Below are 15,512 nucleotides of genomic sequence, written 5' to 3' on the forward strand. Positions count from 1 at the left end.
TTTAATAGATGGTTATTAAGTGTAATACTTCAACTTTACCACCAGATGTCAATGTACACCACAGAATCCTCAACCAATTGTTCTAGAAAACATACTGCAGGCTGCAGTCTACATGGCGATGACAGTATGGGGCAGAAACCTCCTTTAAGTGTCTTGTGGAATAATTAGCTAATCCTGAGTCACCTGTGCATTTTACATATTACATTTTACATTCACAATACTTATATTTAGGAATATATTTATGCAAATTCACAGGCTACTGCTTGACATGTCGAATTACAGTGCCTTAGATTTTGGATATGGTCGCCTCCATGGTAAAAAATTAAATACATTTGGAACAAGATACCAGTGGGTAAACACAAATAAATAATATTTTTTAAATCTGTTGTATCAAATACAAAGGAAATGTTCATATACCACTGTCACTAGAGGTTGAAGAGTTAAAAGCGTTGTTGATGCTGCGGATTCATTTGCGGATTAATCGAAATAAAGCACTGCGGTCAGGATAAATCAGAACTTCAGCCAATCAGCGTCCAGACGGAGTTCACGCGTGACAATGCGGGACCTTCTCAAATTAAACAACGCAACAATGGCGGCTGCTGTAACTTCTAGTAGACCGTACCATATTATCATTTTCGGCGCCACAGGGTTCACCGGACAGTTTGTTGTGGAGGAGGTTGCCCGTTGTGCTGCAGAGAGTCCCGATGGAAGCTGTCTGAAGTGGGCTGTGGCCGGGAGAAGCAGACAGCGACTGGGTGAAGTGTTGACACAAGCCGCGGGGAGGCTGGGTATGTTTGACGGGCTGTGCTTTAGCTACTTGAGACACTAAGTGTTTGCTGTCAAGGCTCTTAACGATCGCATGTCAGGCTGTTTCTCTGCCGCAAGACACTTTACTCACTCCACTGACAGAGACAGCAGTCGTAGTTGTTGTCGTCATGCATATACAAATGAACACTTTTAAACTTGACTCCTAAATTGAAGTTATTGTTTAGCATCAAAAACAGCTTTCTAGCTCCAGACACGGGCTTTTTATCAGGTTATTGAGCAGTGTGGCTCAGAGGTCACAAGCATCTGACGACACGTCCTGTCCTCATGTGATAATGTGCAGCAATAAGCATTTAGAAACAATTGTATTTTATATTGATACATCATATGTTCAGCTTTGCTTAACCCCGATTCAAAAATGCGAGTTCGATTCTGACATGAAGAGATACAGTACCATAAATTGGGTAATGATTATGTGTAACATGTTTTCTCTGTACAAGTTACTGAAAGATGATCTCTTCTCTTTTCCTCTGACAGCTATGCCCGAGCTGAGGACAGACATTGAAATCATTGTCGCTGATGTGTCTATAGAGGAGTCTCTGGCCATCATGTGCCAACAAGGCCAGGTGATTCTCAACTGTGTGGGACCTGTAAGTAGACTCATATGGGATTTAGAGTATTTAAAAAGCAGGAAGGGTGATGGCAGATATATAATGATGAAATTATATATAAATATATAAATATATGAAAATGTTTTGTATCTGATGAAATACTACAATTTAATAATACTAACTGTCTAAACCCAAAATATTGAACTGAAATTACTGTTATTTTCTGCCTTGTGTGTTTGCTTCACTCTGTCTACAGTGCACTTATTTTAAATAAAAAACAAAACAAGTTACATATATATATTCACACACACAATTCTAGTTCACTCAATTACACATTTATTTGCACAGAGGGTTAGTGTGCTGATCTGCAAATCAGAGGTTTATGGGTTTAATCCCACTCCCTGCACTTATTTAAGCCCTAATTTCCCCGTGGGCATATCTACGGTATTGAAATCTACTGTATGTAACTCATTTTGGATAAAGGTGTCAGCCAAAAACCATGTTAAGTGAAATAATTGAATCTCCTTGTTTTCGGTAAACAACAAAAATCCTGTAATCCTACATAAATAAAAGCAAATGCAAAATGTGAGTGTTCCTGCTGTCGGATCAATGAAAAACCCATAATCAGCTTTGTTATTTCAGGCATTCATCGCTGCCGATTATTTAATGGCATTACTTTTGGATGACATTTGACAGGAATTAGATTCAAACCCGCGAAACTAAAATGTTATGTTGATCATTTCTCTTTCTCTGTGTTTTCAGTACAGATTCTTTGGCGAACCAGTGGTCAAAGCTTGCGTAGAGAATGGAGCTCACTACATAGACATCTGTGGGGAGCCTCAGGTAGGAAAATAATGATCTGGTTCTATGTTTTCTACCTATTTATTGACCTTGATGTATATATATTTTTTTAGCTCATTGATTCTAAAGTTGACTGACTAGATCACGTTTAGATTACACTGTGCCTGCGTGTATACTATTATATAAATTAAAAAGTCTATATGTGAATGTGTGGGTGTCCATCCTCTACAGTTCCTAGAGCGTATGCAGCTAGAGTACCACACTAAAGCGTTGGACAAGGGAGTGTATGTGATCGGCAGCTGTGGCTTTGACTCCATACCTGCGGACCTGGGTATTCTCTACACACAGAAACAGTTCAAAGGTAGGCAACACAAGAAAAATAGATACCCAGTGAAGGAGATAAAACATCTTTAAGAGCCTTTAACATATCAAGGTGCAGGGTGCTAAACACTATACCCTACACTGCTGTGATTTATAAATCTTTGATTACATTCTCAACATTTCCGAATATGGTCAAATAAAATATACTTTACACAGAAGTTGGTCTTCAACAATGTGCTGTTTTTTTTGGTTGCTGATTTCAGGAACATTGACAGCTGTGGAGGGCTTCCTGAATATAACCAGTGGGCCCGAGGTAATAAAGTAATACTTGTTATATAAAACATTGCATTTTACTTTAGCTGTACTGAGTGAACAGTGGAAGAGGACCTCACTCCCAGCAAACACTAATATTGACTAATTATTATCCCTTTGAAACAGGAAGATCATTTAACAGATGCTCTTGGGAAATTGAAAGGACAATAAAAATACAAACAGCATAATAACTGTAATAACTGTACAGCAGCAGTGTAACCTGTTTTTCTACTGCCATTTTTTATTTCTCTGACTAAATATGCACAACCAAAACAAAACCCTGGCCATTTTTGCACATCTACTGCAGATTCAGAGTTTAACTAAAGTAATTCAACACACATGGAGTTCATTGTGGTGTAATTGAGGGGAATATTCCTGTTTTTTCTGCACTGTGAGATAAGTTATTGTTCCCTTTTGACCCTTGCAGGGCTCCTCTGGTCACGATGCCACTTGGCAGTCGGCTGTGCACGGTTTCGCAGACAGCGGATCCCTCCGCCAGCTGAGGAAGAAGTTTGGCCAAAAGCCACTGCCTGTGGTGGGAGCCAAAGTCAAAAAGAGGTGAAGCTATTATTAAGTAATGACTGTCTGGCTAAAACACTTTGCTTTAAATGATTGCTATTGGAATGTAGAGCTTGGCAGCAAATAGTCAGGGAAGCTCTAAGTTTTGTGTGTTTAGTGGTCTCAATGGTCTGCAAAGGCTAAAATCCCTGTGAGTTCCTGTCGTCTCCCCCTGCCTGAATCTCCATTTGACTGTCTATATGACTTCTATTGGCTAGCACTCAAACACTTTGTATGTGATTGTCTGAGGGGCGGGACATCTCTTCACAGTTGATCACGACAAAGCCTGGCCCAGTTAGTCAATCAGAGCAGACTGGGCTCTGGTTTCAGACAGAGGGTGAAAAGAGGTGCTGCAGCACAGGCAGTATGAGAAAAATAAAGAGCGTTTTTAACATTAAAGCATGGAGACATGTCACAGTAGGGGCACTACATATAGATATCAACCTGAAAATTAGCATAAAAGCATTTTTACCCTTGACCTACATTTCGAGCTTCTTTCTGAAGTGCAAGATTATTGTATTAAAAATATATTTACAATACAGTACCATTGGAGCAAATGCAGTCATCACTTCATAAATGTAATTTAAAAAACATATGCTATACGTAGAAGTTATTTCAAGGCAATTAAACATACTCTACCAATGAAGTGAAAGGTCAACTTTTTGTCCTCATAGCTGTTATGGGATTCATTATTACTTTAAATTGTATATATTTGTTGCCGAGTTTTGGAGATGTTGGTAGAAATGTCTGCCTTCTAGATATACAGTATCTCACAAAAGTGAGTGCACCCCTCATATTTTTGTAAATATGTTATTATATCTTTTCATGGGACAACGCTGAAGATATGACACTTTGATACAATGTAAAGTAGTCAGTGTACAGCTTGAATAACAGTGTAAATTTGCTGTGCCCTCAAAATAACTCAACACACAGCCATTAATGTCGAAACTGCTGGCAACAAAAGTGAGTATACCCCTAAGTGAAAATGGCCATATTTGACCCAATTTGCCATTTTCCCTCCCTGGTGTCAGGTGACTTGTTAGTGTTACAAGGTCTCAGGTGTGAATGGGGAGCAGGTGTGTTAAATGAGTGATCTGACCCTTTTAAGCAACTGTATTTTTCTGCATGCCTGACAGACACATTCAGCGTGGGTATATTGTATTGGAAGGAAAGGCCCGGCAGGCATAGAGTAGACCATCAATAGATGTATTGAGCTTGAATACACTTGTGCTCATACTGCAAGCAGAGGAAGATGGTGAATGTTGACAACTGTGCTTTCTCTTTTTGTCATTTGGTTTGTCTGTTTGTGTGTGTCTAGGGGTTTAGTGTTTTTCAGCAAGGAGATGGAGCAATATGCCATCCCATTTATGGGTTCTGACCCCTCAGTCGTCAGGAGAACCCAGCGCCACCTTTATGAGGAGGATCACCAGTCACCAGTAAGATTCTATTGACATGGGAATTGACACGGTGTCTCACATCAGTGTAATGTTTGTAGCTCAAGCTAACTTGTTGAGTTTTGTCTTGAATTCCAAGCATATTATTTGTACATACATCTTAATCCTCCTCGTTTTTTTTTTTTCTGGTACACTGCTGATCTTCCTTCACATTAAATGCCACAATAATTATTTCTCTCAGTGGTAGAGAGGAATGCATACCACACACTCCTGCATTGGCTTCACTTTTCAGACCCTGGGGTTGCCACGGGTAGCTAATGTTAGCCAATGTAAGCAAACCGAAATGTATCATTTTCAGGTAGCTGTCACTTTTCAGTGGTTGCTGTCCAGAAGTGGTTATTCAGACGTTGCCTATTTCATTAGTCTATTCTCGTTCACATGACAAGTTGTACACGTCGGCCGAGTTTCCTCCTTTCATTCACAAATATCAAGCCGAGATTCCAGTCAGCGGTGCTTCTTTTAACATCAGTTATTCCAGCGGTCCCGAGTCTTTGACGAGGTCGTGGCTCATTCTTTGTGGTGTCTTTGATACTGGGCCACATAACCAGGGCTCCGCTTCTTGACTCACACGTTCAAACCATCCTAAATAAAACTCAGGCATTGATTTCCCTTCTTTGGCTTATTTATTCACGTCTTCCATAAAATGAAACAAACAAAAACAGTGTCAGTGTGACATGGGGTCAAAGACTGTAACGATTCCCCGTTCCATGCTGAAGACAAAGAGCCTTCAGTCCCACCCCTTCCGTGTGTCCTAGCCCATCATCTGATCAATCACTTCTTCCTTTCCGTAAAAATCTAATCTTCCTTTTCCTCGCACCAATTGTTTTGTTTTTTAACTCCCCCTCCTTAACTTCCACTTGTGCCCCTCAGCTTTTACATGATCCTCCATTCCTCCCCCTTCTGTCAAACATACCACTCCCCCCCCCCCCCCCATCTCTCATTTTACCCTCCCCCACTCCATCTTCCCCTTCCTTATAATTTATTAAAAAATGTCACCCTTTACCTGTTTTTACCACCCTCTCTTCTCTCCATCCTCAGGTCCAGTACACTGCCTACGTCGGGGTCGGTGGCCTCTTCTCAGTGATCAAGCTCTTCTGCGGCGGCCTTCTGTTCTGGTTCATGGTGAAATTCAGCCTGGGCAGGAAACTCCTCACCACGGTAGCTAACCATTTTTTAAATCAAGAAACGCTTGTTTGTTTTCTGTAACTTGGCTGTTCAGAGCAGATGATTTCAGTCCCTTAGTACGGGAGTTCATTTAACTCTACAAGTGTGTTCTATAGGTTTTGGTGCATGTCAACGGTCTGCCAAAGCTTAAGTCCCTGTGTTCCCTCCAGAGGGAGTTTCGCTCCAACACACTCCACAATCAACATCAATAAGTAATACTTGCGCTCCTATTGACTAGTGCTCTGGCTCATTGTACATGATGGCCAGCTAACCGATCAGAGCAGACTGGGCTCTGGTTTCCGACAGAGGGTGAAAAGAGGTGCTGCAGCACAGGCAGTATGAGAAAAATGAAGAGCTTTTGGAACATTAAAGCATGGAAAGACACAAAATACAATCATTAAACCTGAACATGAGCATACAATGGCCCCTTTAAATGCATCAGCAGAGTGAGACAACAGCTGTGGTACTACTTCATGCTTTGCAGTGTAGAAATGTCTCAAATCAACATGGATTATACACTTTCAATCGTGTCAGCACTGCGTAACAGCAACTGATCAACGTAGAAAATAGCGGCAGTTTGTGGGATGTTATGTTTATAGTATTAGTTCCTTACCAACTTTGTTTTTTTGTCTTTCCCTAAAGTTTCCATCGTTCTTCTCCTTTGGCTTGTTCACCAAGTCTGGTCCAACCATGAAGCAGGTAACACTCCCGATGAGTTAAATATATTTGTATGCTTTGTGTAGCCTGATATAATAAACGACTTCTTTGGACAGTGTACAACATGGCTGTCGAACCTTTTAAAAGGAACCTACGTAGTTTGCTTGATGAAGTGTGTGTAATTTAGACACCCTAAAGACCTATTTTCTTTCAGCTAGTTTGTACTATGAGGTCCAATAGATGAACAGTTATTTTAGTTTTTGATAGATATTTTCTTTTGTACATTCAGCAAACAGTATTGTACATTTTAACTTGTTACTTGTTATATCCTAGACATAGGAGCAAATTAAAAAACTAAATCAAATACTAGTAAAACACACAAAATAAACAACAAACTAAAGTCCACCTCCTTACACTAATTTCTATCTATTTCCTTTTGTATGGGATTATAATCTCTGGGTTAAATCAATATGAACTGCACAATTGTTAATACTTTCAAGGCATATCACTTTGCATTTCTAAGCTATTGAATATGCCAGTTAAGAATAAATTACAGAGAAAAGCTTGAATCAAACCACATTTTCAAGGTATTTCATTTTAGAGTTGGGGCAGATTAAATAAATTGGATGAACTATGATGAGCCACTTTAAATGACACAAGCACTCTAATATAATAAATACACTAGCTTTCTGTGTACTACTTTGTTACTGTTTTGTTCCTTTGTTGAAGCAGCTATTAAATATAATATATTTAAAGTTGACTCACTTTTTTTTGTACTTCGAACAACCATTACATCTCTAGTGATGTTTATCGTACAGTTTTTATTATCTATTGTTTAATAGCATAGTATTTTGGATTGTGTTTGACTTTCATTAAAGATCAGTTCCTCCCTCATTCTCTTCTCTCAGATAGAAGACACCTGTTTCAGTTTGACTTTCTTCGGGGAGGGGTACTCAGAGGGGACAGATCCCACGCAGGGCCGGCCAAACACAAAGATCTGCACTCAGGTTATAGGAGCAGGTAAGAAGTACACTCAGCTGATGTTTAGTACACCTCTTGTTCTGTTTAATATAGAGCCACAGATGTTATACCAGTCCTTATGAATCTGACGTGTGCTTTTCATACTATGACTGTCAATTGTTGCTGTAAAATAAGCCAAATCAACGTGAAAAATAATGTATTTAAAGTGATGTAAACCAATGTTTGATTGTGGCTTGTAATACATCTAGTACATATTTTGGGTACCAGACCTCTGAATCATCACATGACTTTTGTTTGTTAATGCTCATTTTTCAGGTTCTTATTTGTATGTTATGCCTCTACTGTGACGTGTTTGTATTAAACAACATTTCTCATACTACTTTTCACCCTCTGTCTGAAACAATTCTTACAATTCAGTCTGATTAAAGGAAAACTATACCCACAAAATTACCGTTTGTATTTTAAATCCTTACCTTACGTTCTTTAAGAAATCTTTGTTTCTCTTGGATTCCTCCAAATAATTTAAAAAAGGGTGAAAAGTCTTGAAGAATTGGAGTTAAACAACAGCCAAACTATAAAGCAAAGATTTCAGCCAAGATTTCAAGTTAACATGGACTGAGAAACTGTTTTAAAATTCTGAAATAATCCTTTTCATTTCACAGCGTATCATTTCACAGATATCAGACTTTAGTTCAGATACAAATCTTGGCCGTTAAGTCATTGTTGGATTTGGTCTTTAATGGGATTCATGAAACTTTCTGACCTCCACCTGTTTGTTCTGTTCACAGAGCCTGGTTATGTCGCTACAGTTTCTGCTATTGTGCAAGCAGCCCTAACGCTGCTGAATGAATTGCACTCTCTTCCCAGGAGGTCAGTCTGTGCTCTTTTTTTGTCCCCTCTGTCAAAAAAAGTAGAGATTTTGTGACACCCTGTATCATCTATGTAAACCTGCCTACATTCTAACTTAATCACACATTCTCTCTCACAGAGGAGGGGTGTACACTCCAGGAGCTGCCTTCCACAAAACCAGTCTGATCGAGCGCCTCCAAAATCACAGCATCAAGTTCTCAGTCAAAAGCTACGAGTAAAAACTGTTCAGCTCACGCCACTTACCAGTTCCATTATATCATATTTTAACTGATGTCCACTGGGGATGTTGCCCCTTTTCCAACGTGTCAACTTAACCACTTTCAACCATGTGTGTCACTGAACCCTGCATCTACTGGCAAACAGTGAGAGTTGATCCAAGCTGGGAACGGAGCAATAACATCAGGAAGAGAATCATTGTCTTGTTCAAAGACAAACTTCTACCAACATTCAACTCTCACTAACATCTCTTAAAACGGCAAACGTGTTGACTATGCATTCATGAAAATAATCTGTATTGATTCAATCAATAATATTCTTAACTTTCAACACTAATTTAAAACAGAGCAGAAACTATAGAAATATGATTAAATAGGATATATTAGGCTTTTTGGGGTTTCCCTTCTCCTGTGTACGATATGATATTACTTTAATGATCGGATCAAGTCTGAAATTGAACTTTGTGGATGTAAATGGTCTGCAAAGTCCAAAATTCTCCCATTGGACTCCTCCTGTATCATAACAACATCACTATGTAAGAGTCATGCTTCTATTGGCTAGCACTCCCAAGTGTTTCAAGCTTACGGTTGTGTGTCAACTGTATTAAACACTCTGGATATGATGTTTAAGGATGAGCCTGCTGTATTGTGATACTGTACCAACAATACATGTATCTGCTAACAAGCACTTTCTGTGTATTCACAGCCCAATGTGTCTCATTCCTCTGTGACACGGCTGCATTATTGTCCAATTAAAAACATATCAATGAGCCACACTGTTTCAGAGTTCTATATTCCTACAATTCCATCAGAGCACACACTCTTCTTTAACTCAATCGAACAGTAATTGGCTTGCTGCGAAAATACTTACCAGGGCACCAAATCCACAGCTGAAAGTGGTTAATGTTTTGATCACCAGACAACTGGCAATTATTTGTCCAAGGACACAGCGGCACGCTGACTGCGAGGGTGTCACGGTGGGATTGAATCGGTGCTCCCCTGATCTGAAGATGAGTGCACTAACCCACTGAGCCGTAATCACCTCAAAAAAAGTAAAATCAATCTCATTCACAAATCAGTTTCATTTGAAAAAAAGTTGGTGTCAATTCAACAACATCAAGACAACATGACCTTAATAAGGGGCTACGTAAAAAAAATGGTTTCAAAATATAACATTGATTGTTCAAATACTTATTTGTCATAAAGTTTGAATGGATTTAACTAAACAAAGTATTAAGGTTTTTGAAGGACTTCTTGCCCTGCTGATGTGAATGATCAACTACAGGTATAGGATTCAAAATGTAAATCAATTACATTTACATTATCTGAATATGGCTTTGGGCCTGCATGTTATAGAATGCCTAGTCTGGTTAATAACAAACTTCTCTAATGTTTTGTGTTTGTGAAAACTGCAGCCACTCTTTCTGCCACCAGGTGTCAGTGTTACCACTGCTGACTGATATTTACAGGACATGACAGTAGAGGTCATCTGGTGCCTTTGAGATTGGAGACACAGTGCGCTGCCTTAGTGGAAAGAATTGTGTACAGCAGGGATTCCCAAAGTGTGGGGAGGTCGCGCGAGATGAAAAATGTAATGGTGGTCTGGTGTAAAAATATCACACAGTGTTGTTTTTTAAGTGGGATTTTTCCATAGACTACAATAAAAAAACAGGAACAATAAACATTTCCTTTGTAATCCCTTTTATTTTAAATCAAAAAACTATAATTTATTAGTTTTTGATAGAAACGTAGAAGAAGACAGCCGTTACCTTTTTGAGGGAACGGTAGGTAGGCCTACAAGAAGATTTTTTGTTCTGTCGGCCCCTTGCTACCAGAACAACAGGAAAGGAAATCTTCAATTTAATTGACGTTTTTATGAGGACCAATGGGATCGACTGGGAGCGCTGTGTGGGAATTTGCACAGACGGGGCAAAATCAATGACGGGGAAACACACGGGGCTTATAGCTCATATTAGGAGAGTCTGTCCATCCATCAGCTGGTTACACTGCAGTGTTCACAGAGAGGCCCTCGCAGCCAAAAACATGCCAGCTGATCTACTTGCAGTGCTGAACGACGCAGTCAAACTGGTGAACTTCATCAAAGCTCGCCCGCTAAATTCCAGAATATTCAGTGTTATGTAATGAGATGGGCAGCGAACACAAATCACTGCTGCTGCACACAGATGTGCGTTGGCTGTCCCGCGGCAAAGTGCTGACAAGGCTCTTTGAACTCCGGCACGAACTGCAGTAGTTTTTTGAGGAGAATCCGTTTCATTTGGCCTCCAGTCTGCATGACGAAGACTTTCTGAAGAGGCTCGCCTATCTAGCGGACATCTTCTCAGCTCTGAACAGTGGCGGCTGGCCAATAGGGCGCCGCCCCACCACTCACCTCTCACCACATTTCCTTGAATAAGACATTAAAAAAATTAAATAAAAATGAAATAATAAAATAAAAATATTTCAAAATATATGTATATATTTTTTTAGATGTGCAAGATAAATATTTTATAGTTAATGATGAGTAAAGTTGTTTCGTTCGTTGACATTGTCTGATTGGTGACGTATTTCCGCCCTGGGGCGCAGGAATCTTTGCCCATTCGCCTTATTCACCTCGAACGTTCCACCGAGCCTGAGGGGTACACTTACCACTTCCGGGAGTTCTCACAACGCGATTTCAATGGCGCCTCACTGCTGTGTTCCCCAATGCACATCATCAAAAGGAAAAAATCTAACCGAGGACAAACTTTTCACCGTTTCCCCATCGATCATGGACTACGTCGGCAATGGATAGTAAAAATCAGAAGGGATCCTGGTCGTAATTTTAAGGTAAGTTTTATTGAGTTTTATATGTCTGCTGCTGTGAGGCTGAGCCGTCTCCATAACTAGCTTGTATCGCTAGCAGCTAGCCAGGCTACTGCTAGCTTGAACTCGCAAGTTTTAGTAGATAGATTAAGGCGGAGAGCCAGGTTGTTGAAATATACAGTCTAGTACATTAGTAGTATGTTATTAAAATCTACCACCACAAATTCACTAGTATAAGCATATTCTGAGTGTATTGTTTGTATTAGCTTCTAGTCACAAGCTAACCTAGGAAACACATCACATCAGTTTTCCTAACTAGGATGAGGATGTAGGAGTCACATTGAGTCTGATCAATGAAATTATACATGTTAAAATGTTTGTATGATTACATTTTATTAACTGATGCAGATAAACACATACACAAAAGTGTGTTCGGAGCATTTCCTCCAAGACTGCCTTGTGAAAAGCAAGACTGGCATCACCAAGTTAAAACCGGGAGCTGTGCCAACTGTGTTTGCATGGAGTTCTGCCAGACCAGAGAGGAGGAGTGTTGTTAGAACTGCAAGGTAGTATTTAGATGAATTAAGTTACAAGTTTGTAATGCATGTATTAACTGTGTAGTGACAGTATTTCTCTGTTGATGATTTTCAGTAATGTTTCCACGGATCTCGATGATAGTCATGGTGTGTCGATTAAATACATGTTAAGTTTTAAATAAAATCAAACATAGTACAGTCAACAACTCCATATCACAGCTAAGCTTACTACCCCTAGCTGCTACACGCTAGCAGAAACTGAGGTAAATTAGCGTCCATTCTTACCTTCAATGTCGTGTATAAAACCTTCGATCCAGTTACTGTATCCTTTAATTAACACCGCCCGGGGGATGTTGCAGTCGGTACTGGCCCACTGCTCCACATTTTGAATTGTTAATTCTGGCAAACAAGAAAGGTTGGTGGTCCACACTGGAGTTTCCATTGCTGGTGCTGCTGAATCTTCCATAGATCGTATGCGTCGGAGTCAAACTTCCGGGTTTGTGTACCCCTCAGCCTCGTTCGAGTTTCAAAATGGCCGCCAGGTGAATAAGGCGAATAGACTCTCGTTAAAAGTTGTACATGCGCAGTAGCTCCTCTTCAATACAAGAGATAGGACGATGTTGGGGCGCACCTCTCCTGCGCCCCGAGCTGAATGCAGCTGGATTTGGCGGCGGGGCTGACGTCACAGCCTTCTGTCATAAAGTATGTGTATTGTCCATGTTATATATGATATATATTATTTAAATATATAGATATAGAGATATATCTAGAGATAGATAGAGATATATAGAGATAGATATATAGATATTTATTATATATGTATATTGGCCCTCTGTATAGTAATATAGCACATCTGTATATTTGTTCATACTACATCTGCTTATACTATGCCAATTATTCCCACCTCTTTATACTGCCCTTATCTTTACATAATCACTCTTAATTGCATATACTGTACATACTCTATATATCGCACTTGTTTCTCTTTGCACTTCTATCTATCTATCTATAATGTTGTTTTTGTTGTTTTCATTTATGAAAATACCAGTTCGTTTGATACCTTAGTACATGTATGCGTGCTTTTTTTTTTTTTTATGTATACATTTTGGAGTTATAGCCCCCCCTGGAGAAAACTCCACCAGCCGCCACTGGCTCTGAATGAACTCAATCTAAGTCTGCAGGGAGTCAGTGTAACTGTGTTCAACACACAAGACAGGATTGAGGCCATGATAAAGAAGCTACGGTTCTGGGCGAGTTGTGTGAGTGGGAACACACGCCTGTGTTTCCCTACGCTTCGCGAGTTCTTGGGGGAAAATGACGTGGACCTGGGTGAGCATGTGAAAAGTCTCATAATTGAACACTTCAACCAACTCGCCGAGCAGCTACGGAAACACTTCCCACCTATGGGCACATCTCACGCTTGGATTCGCAATCCATTTGAAGTTTCCCGGCCCGTCCCACAGCTGTCATTTCATGAGCAGGAGCAGCTGATCGAGCTGTCATATGATGGAGCACTGCAGTTACAGTTCAAACGAAAGCCACTTGTGGATTTTTGGACAGAGTCACTGACATCATACACAGTCCTGGCAAAGCAAGCCTTGAGAGTTTTGATGCCCTTCGCCACAACTTATCTCGGCGAGGCTGGTTTCTCTGCTATGGCAGCAGTTAAACTAAACATCGGCAAAGACTGGATGCTGTTGAGAAGGATTTGAGGCTTAAACTGTCTTCCATTGTGCCAAACTTCGGAGAGCTTTGTGCCAAGATGCAAGCCCACCCGTCGCATTAATATGGGTAAGTATTTGTCGGTATTGATATTATTGCTACAAATATAGGCCTACTGGAAATACTCACACATCCTCCTCCCCGTCCCCCACCCCCCTCCCTCTCTCTATCTCTCTCTCTCGCTGAGCGACTTTTGCGCTGCGCTTGAAAAGTTCCAGATGGATCCTCTTTTATCCTCTTTTAATTTAGGACTATTTTATGTTTCTGAGCCTATGCTCTTTGTTACTTATGTTGTGGATCGTGTGTAATTTTATTGTAGCACTTGAAAAGTTTCAAATTGATCCTCCTTTTCATTTATTTTATCTGTTTCTGAGCCCATGCTCTTTAATGTTGTGGATCGTTTGTAACTTAATTGCAATTTAATTCAATGTACTGTCGTTGTAATTTCCATAACCGTTGTGTTATGATGATGTTGATGTTAGCTCCACGGTCATTTAATATTGCTGCAATTTTTCTTTTACGCAGCTGAAAATATTAACATTTATGTCAAAATTGCTTTCTGTTACTGAGCCTGTGTCTGTCACTCATCCTCTTAAAAGTGGAAGGTAACTTTGTTGATGTTGTTATCGTCATGCGTGTTCTGGTTATTTGCGCATGATTAAAAATGAGTCTTTATATGGCGATAAAACAAAGCTTTGTTGCGGGGTTTCTTTTGTTGAGTTTTTTTGGGGGGTGCATCAACCCGGTTGGGACGTAGAAGGGGGTGCGCCGCAAAAAAAGTTTGGGAACCGCTGGTGTACAGCATACAACTCTGAAGTCAGGATCACATGAGGGTTAGAGCGCAGACATCTCAGATCTGTGAACGGGATGTTGAGTTTAACAAGAGCTGGCAGCTATTCGGCAGGAGTCCTATAAAAATACACCCTCTCAAAGTAACATATTTACTCAGACAGTGGGTGTTAAAAAAAGTCCATATTAAAAGGCTCTTAAGCACTTTGTGATGAAAGGCTGTTGGGCTGTTTGGTTTTTCACTCAGAGAGTTTTGCTGTTTCCATTTGGAGAGCAGTCCCATCCGTCTTCTTTGCGCCTCCTATCCATTATGGCTGTGCAGATATTCATGTCATGTCCCTCCCCCCTCCCCAACTCTCAACCCTTCTACCTTTGGATCTACCTAATGATCTGCCTGCACTCTTACATTCCATTTAGCTTCATTAACATGACCGTAGTACTCATGTTCATGGTGTTTGGTTTACAATTCAACTTAAAAGAAATGAAGAATGTTGGTTTTACACTGAAATAACTCCCTTGAACATTATACAATTGATAACAGACATATCTACCAAATCTATTTTGGAAATCAAGAAAAGCTTTTGACTTAATCAACTGTTGCTGTAAGTGTTTCAAAAGGATGGAGGAGGAACAAACAAAAGAAAACATTAAAGGAAAACAACAAAAACAAACTACATCACGTTCACATGGCTGCACATCACACCGCTAAGCTAAAGGCGGCTACTTTTTGGTGTGATGACATTAGCCTCATTTAGACTCTTGTTAGCAACCGCTGTCAGAATGAAACATGGGAATCAGAGTGGGGTATTTACTGAGGCTCTGTAAGGAGCCATGAGCTTGCCTTTGACAGTCTCAAGCTCAGGGTGTGCTGTATTCCCATTTGTCAGCATTCAGTGGTATATTTCTCTTCTCGACCCTGAAAAATAGCTGTGAGACAAAGAGAGATGAAGCGTG

General features: G+C 40.1%; 1 protein-coding gene across 1 annotated transcript; it reads left to right on the forward strand.

Annotated features, from left to right (window-relative positions):
- Nucleotides 1-533: 533 nt before the first annotated feature.
- On the forward strand, nucleotides 534-9,481 carry LOC134877326 (saccharopine dehydrogenase-like oxidoreductase). The gene is made up of 12 exons (XM_063902794.1): nucleotides 534-788; nucleotides 1,303-1,415; nucleotides 2,139-2,219; nucleotides 2,409-2,538; nucleotides 2,762-2,811; nucleotides 3,238-3,368; nucleotides 4,687-4,804; nucleotides 5,861-5,980; nucleotides 6,629-6,685; nucleotides 7,552-7,663; nucleotides 8,413-8,494; nucleotides 8,613-9,481. Exons 1-12 carry the CDS (start codon nucleotides 557-559, stop codon nucleotides 8,710-8,712), a joined length of 1,326 nt encoding a protein of 441 aa, XP_063758864.1. The 5' UTR covers nucleotides 534-556; the 3' UTR covers nucleotides 8,713-9,481.
- Nucleotides 9,482-15,512: the final 6,031 nt, after the last annotated feature.

This window comes from Eleginops maclovinus, chromosome 15 (assembly GCF_036324505.1).
Source record: "Eleginops maclovinus isolate JMC-PN-2008 ecotype Puerto Natales chromosome 15, JC_Emac_rtc_rv5, whole genome shotgun sequence".
Taxonomy (NCBI): domain Eukaryota; kingdom Metazoa; phylum Chordata; class Actinopteri; order Perciformes; family Eleginopidae; genus Eleginops; species Eleginops maclovinus.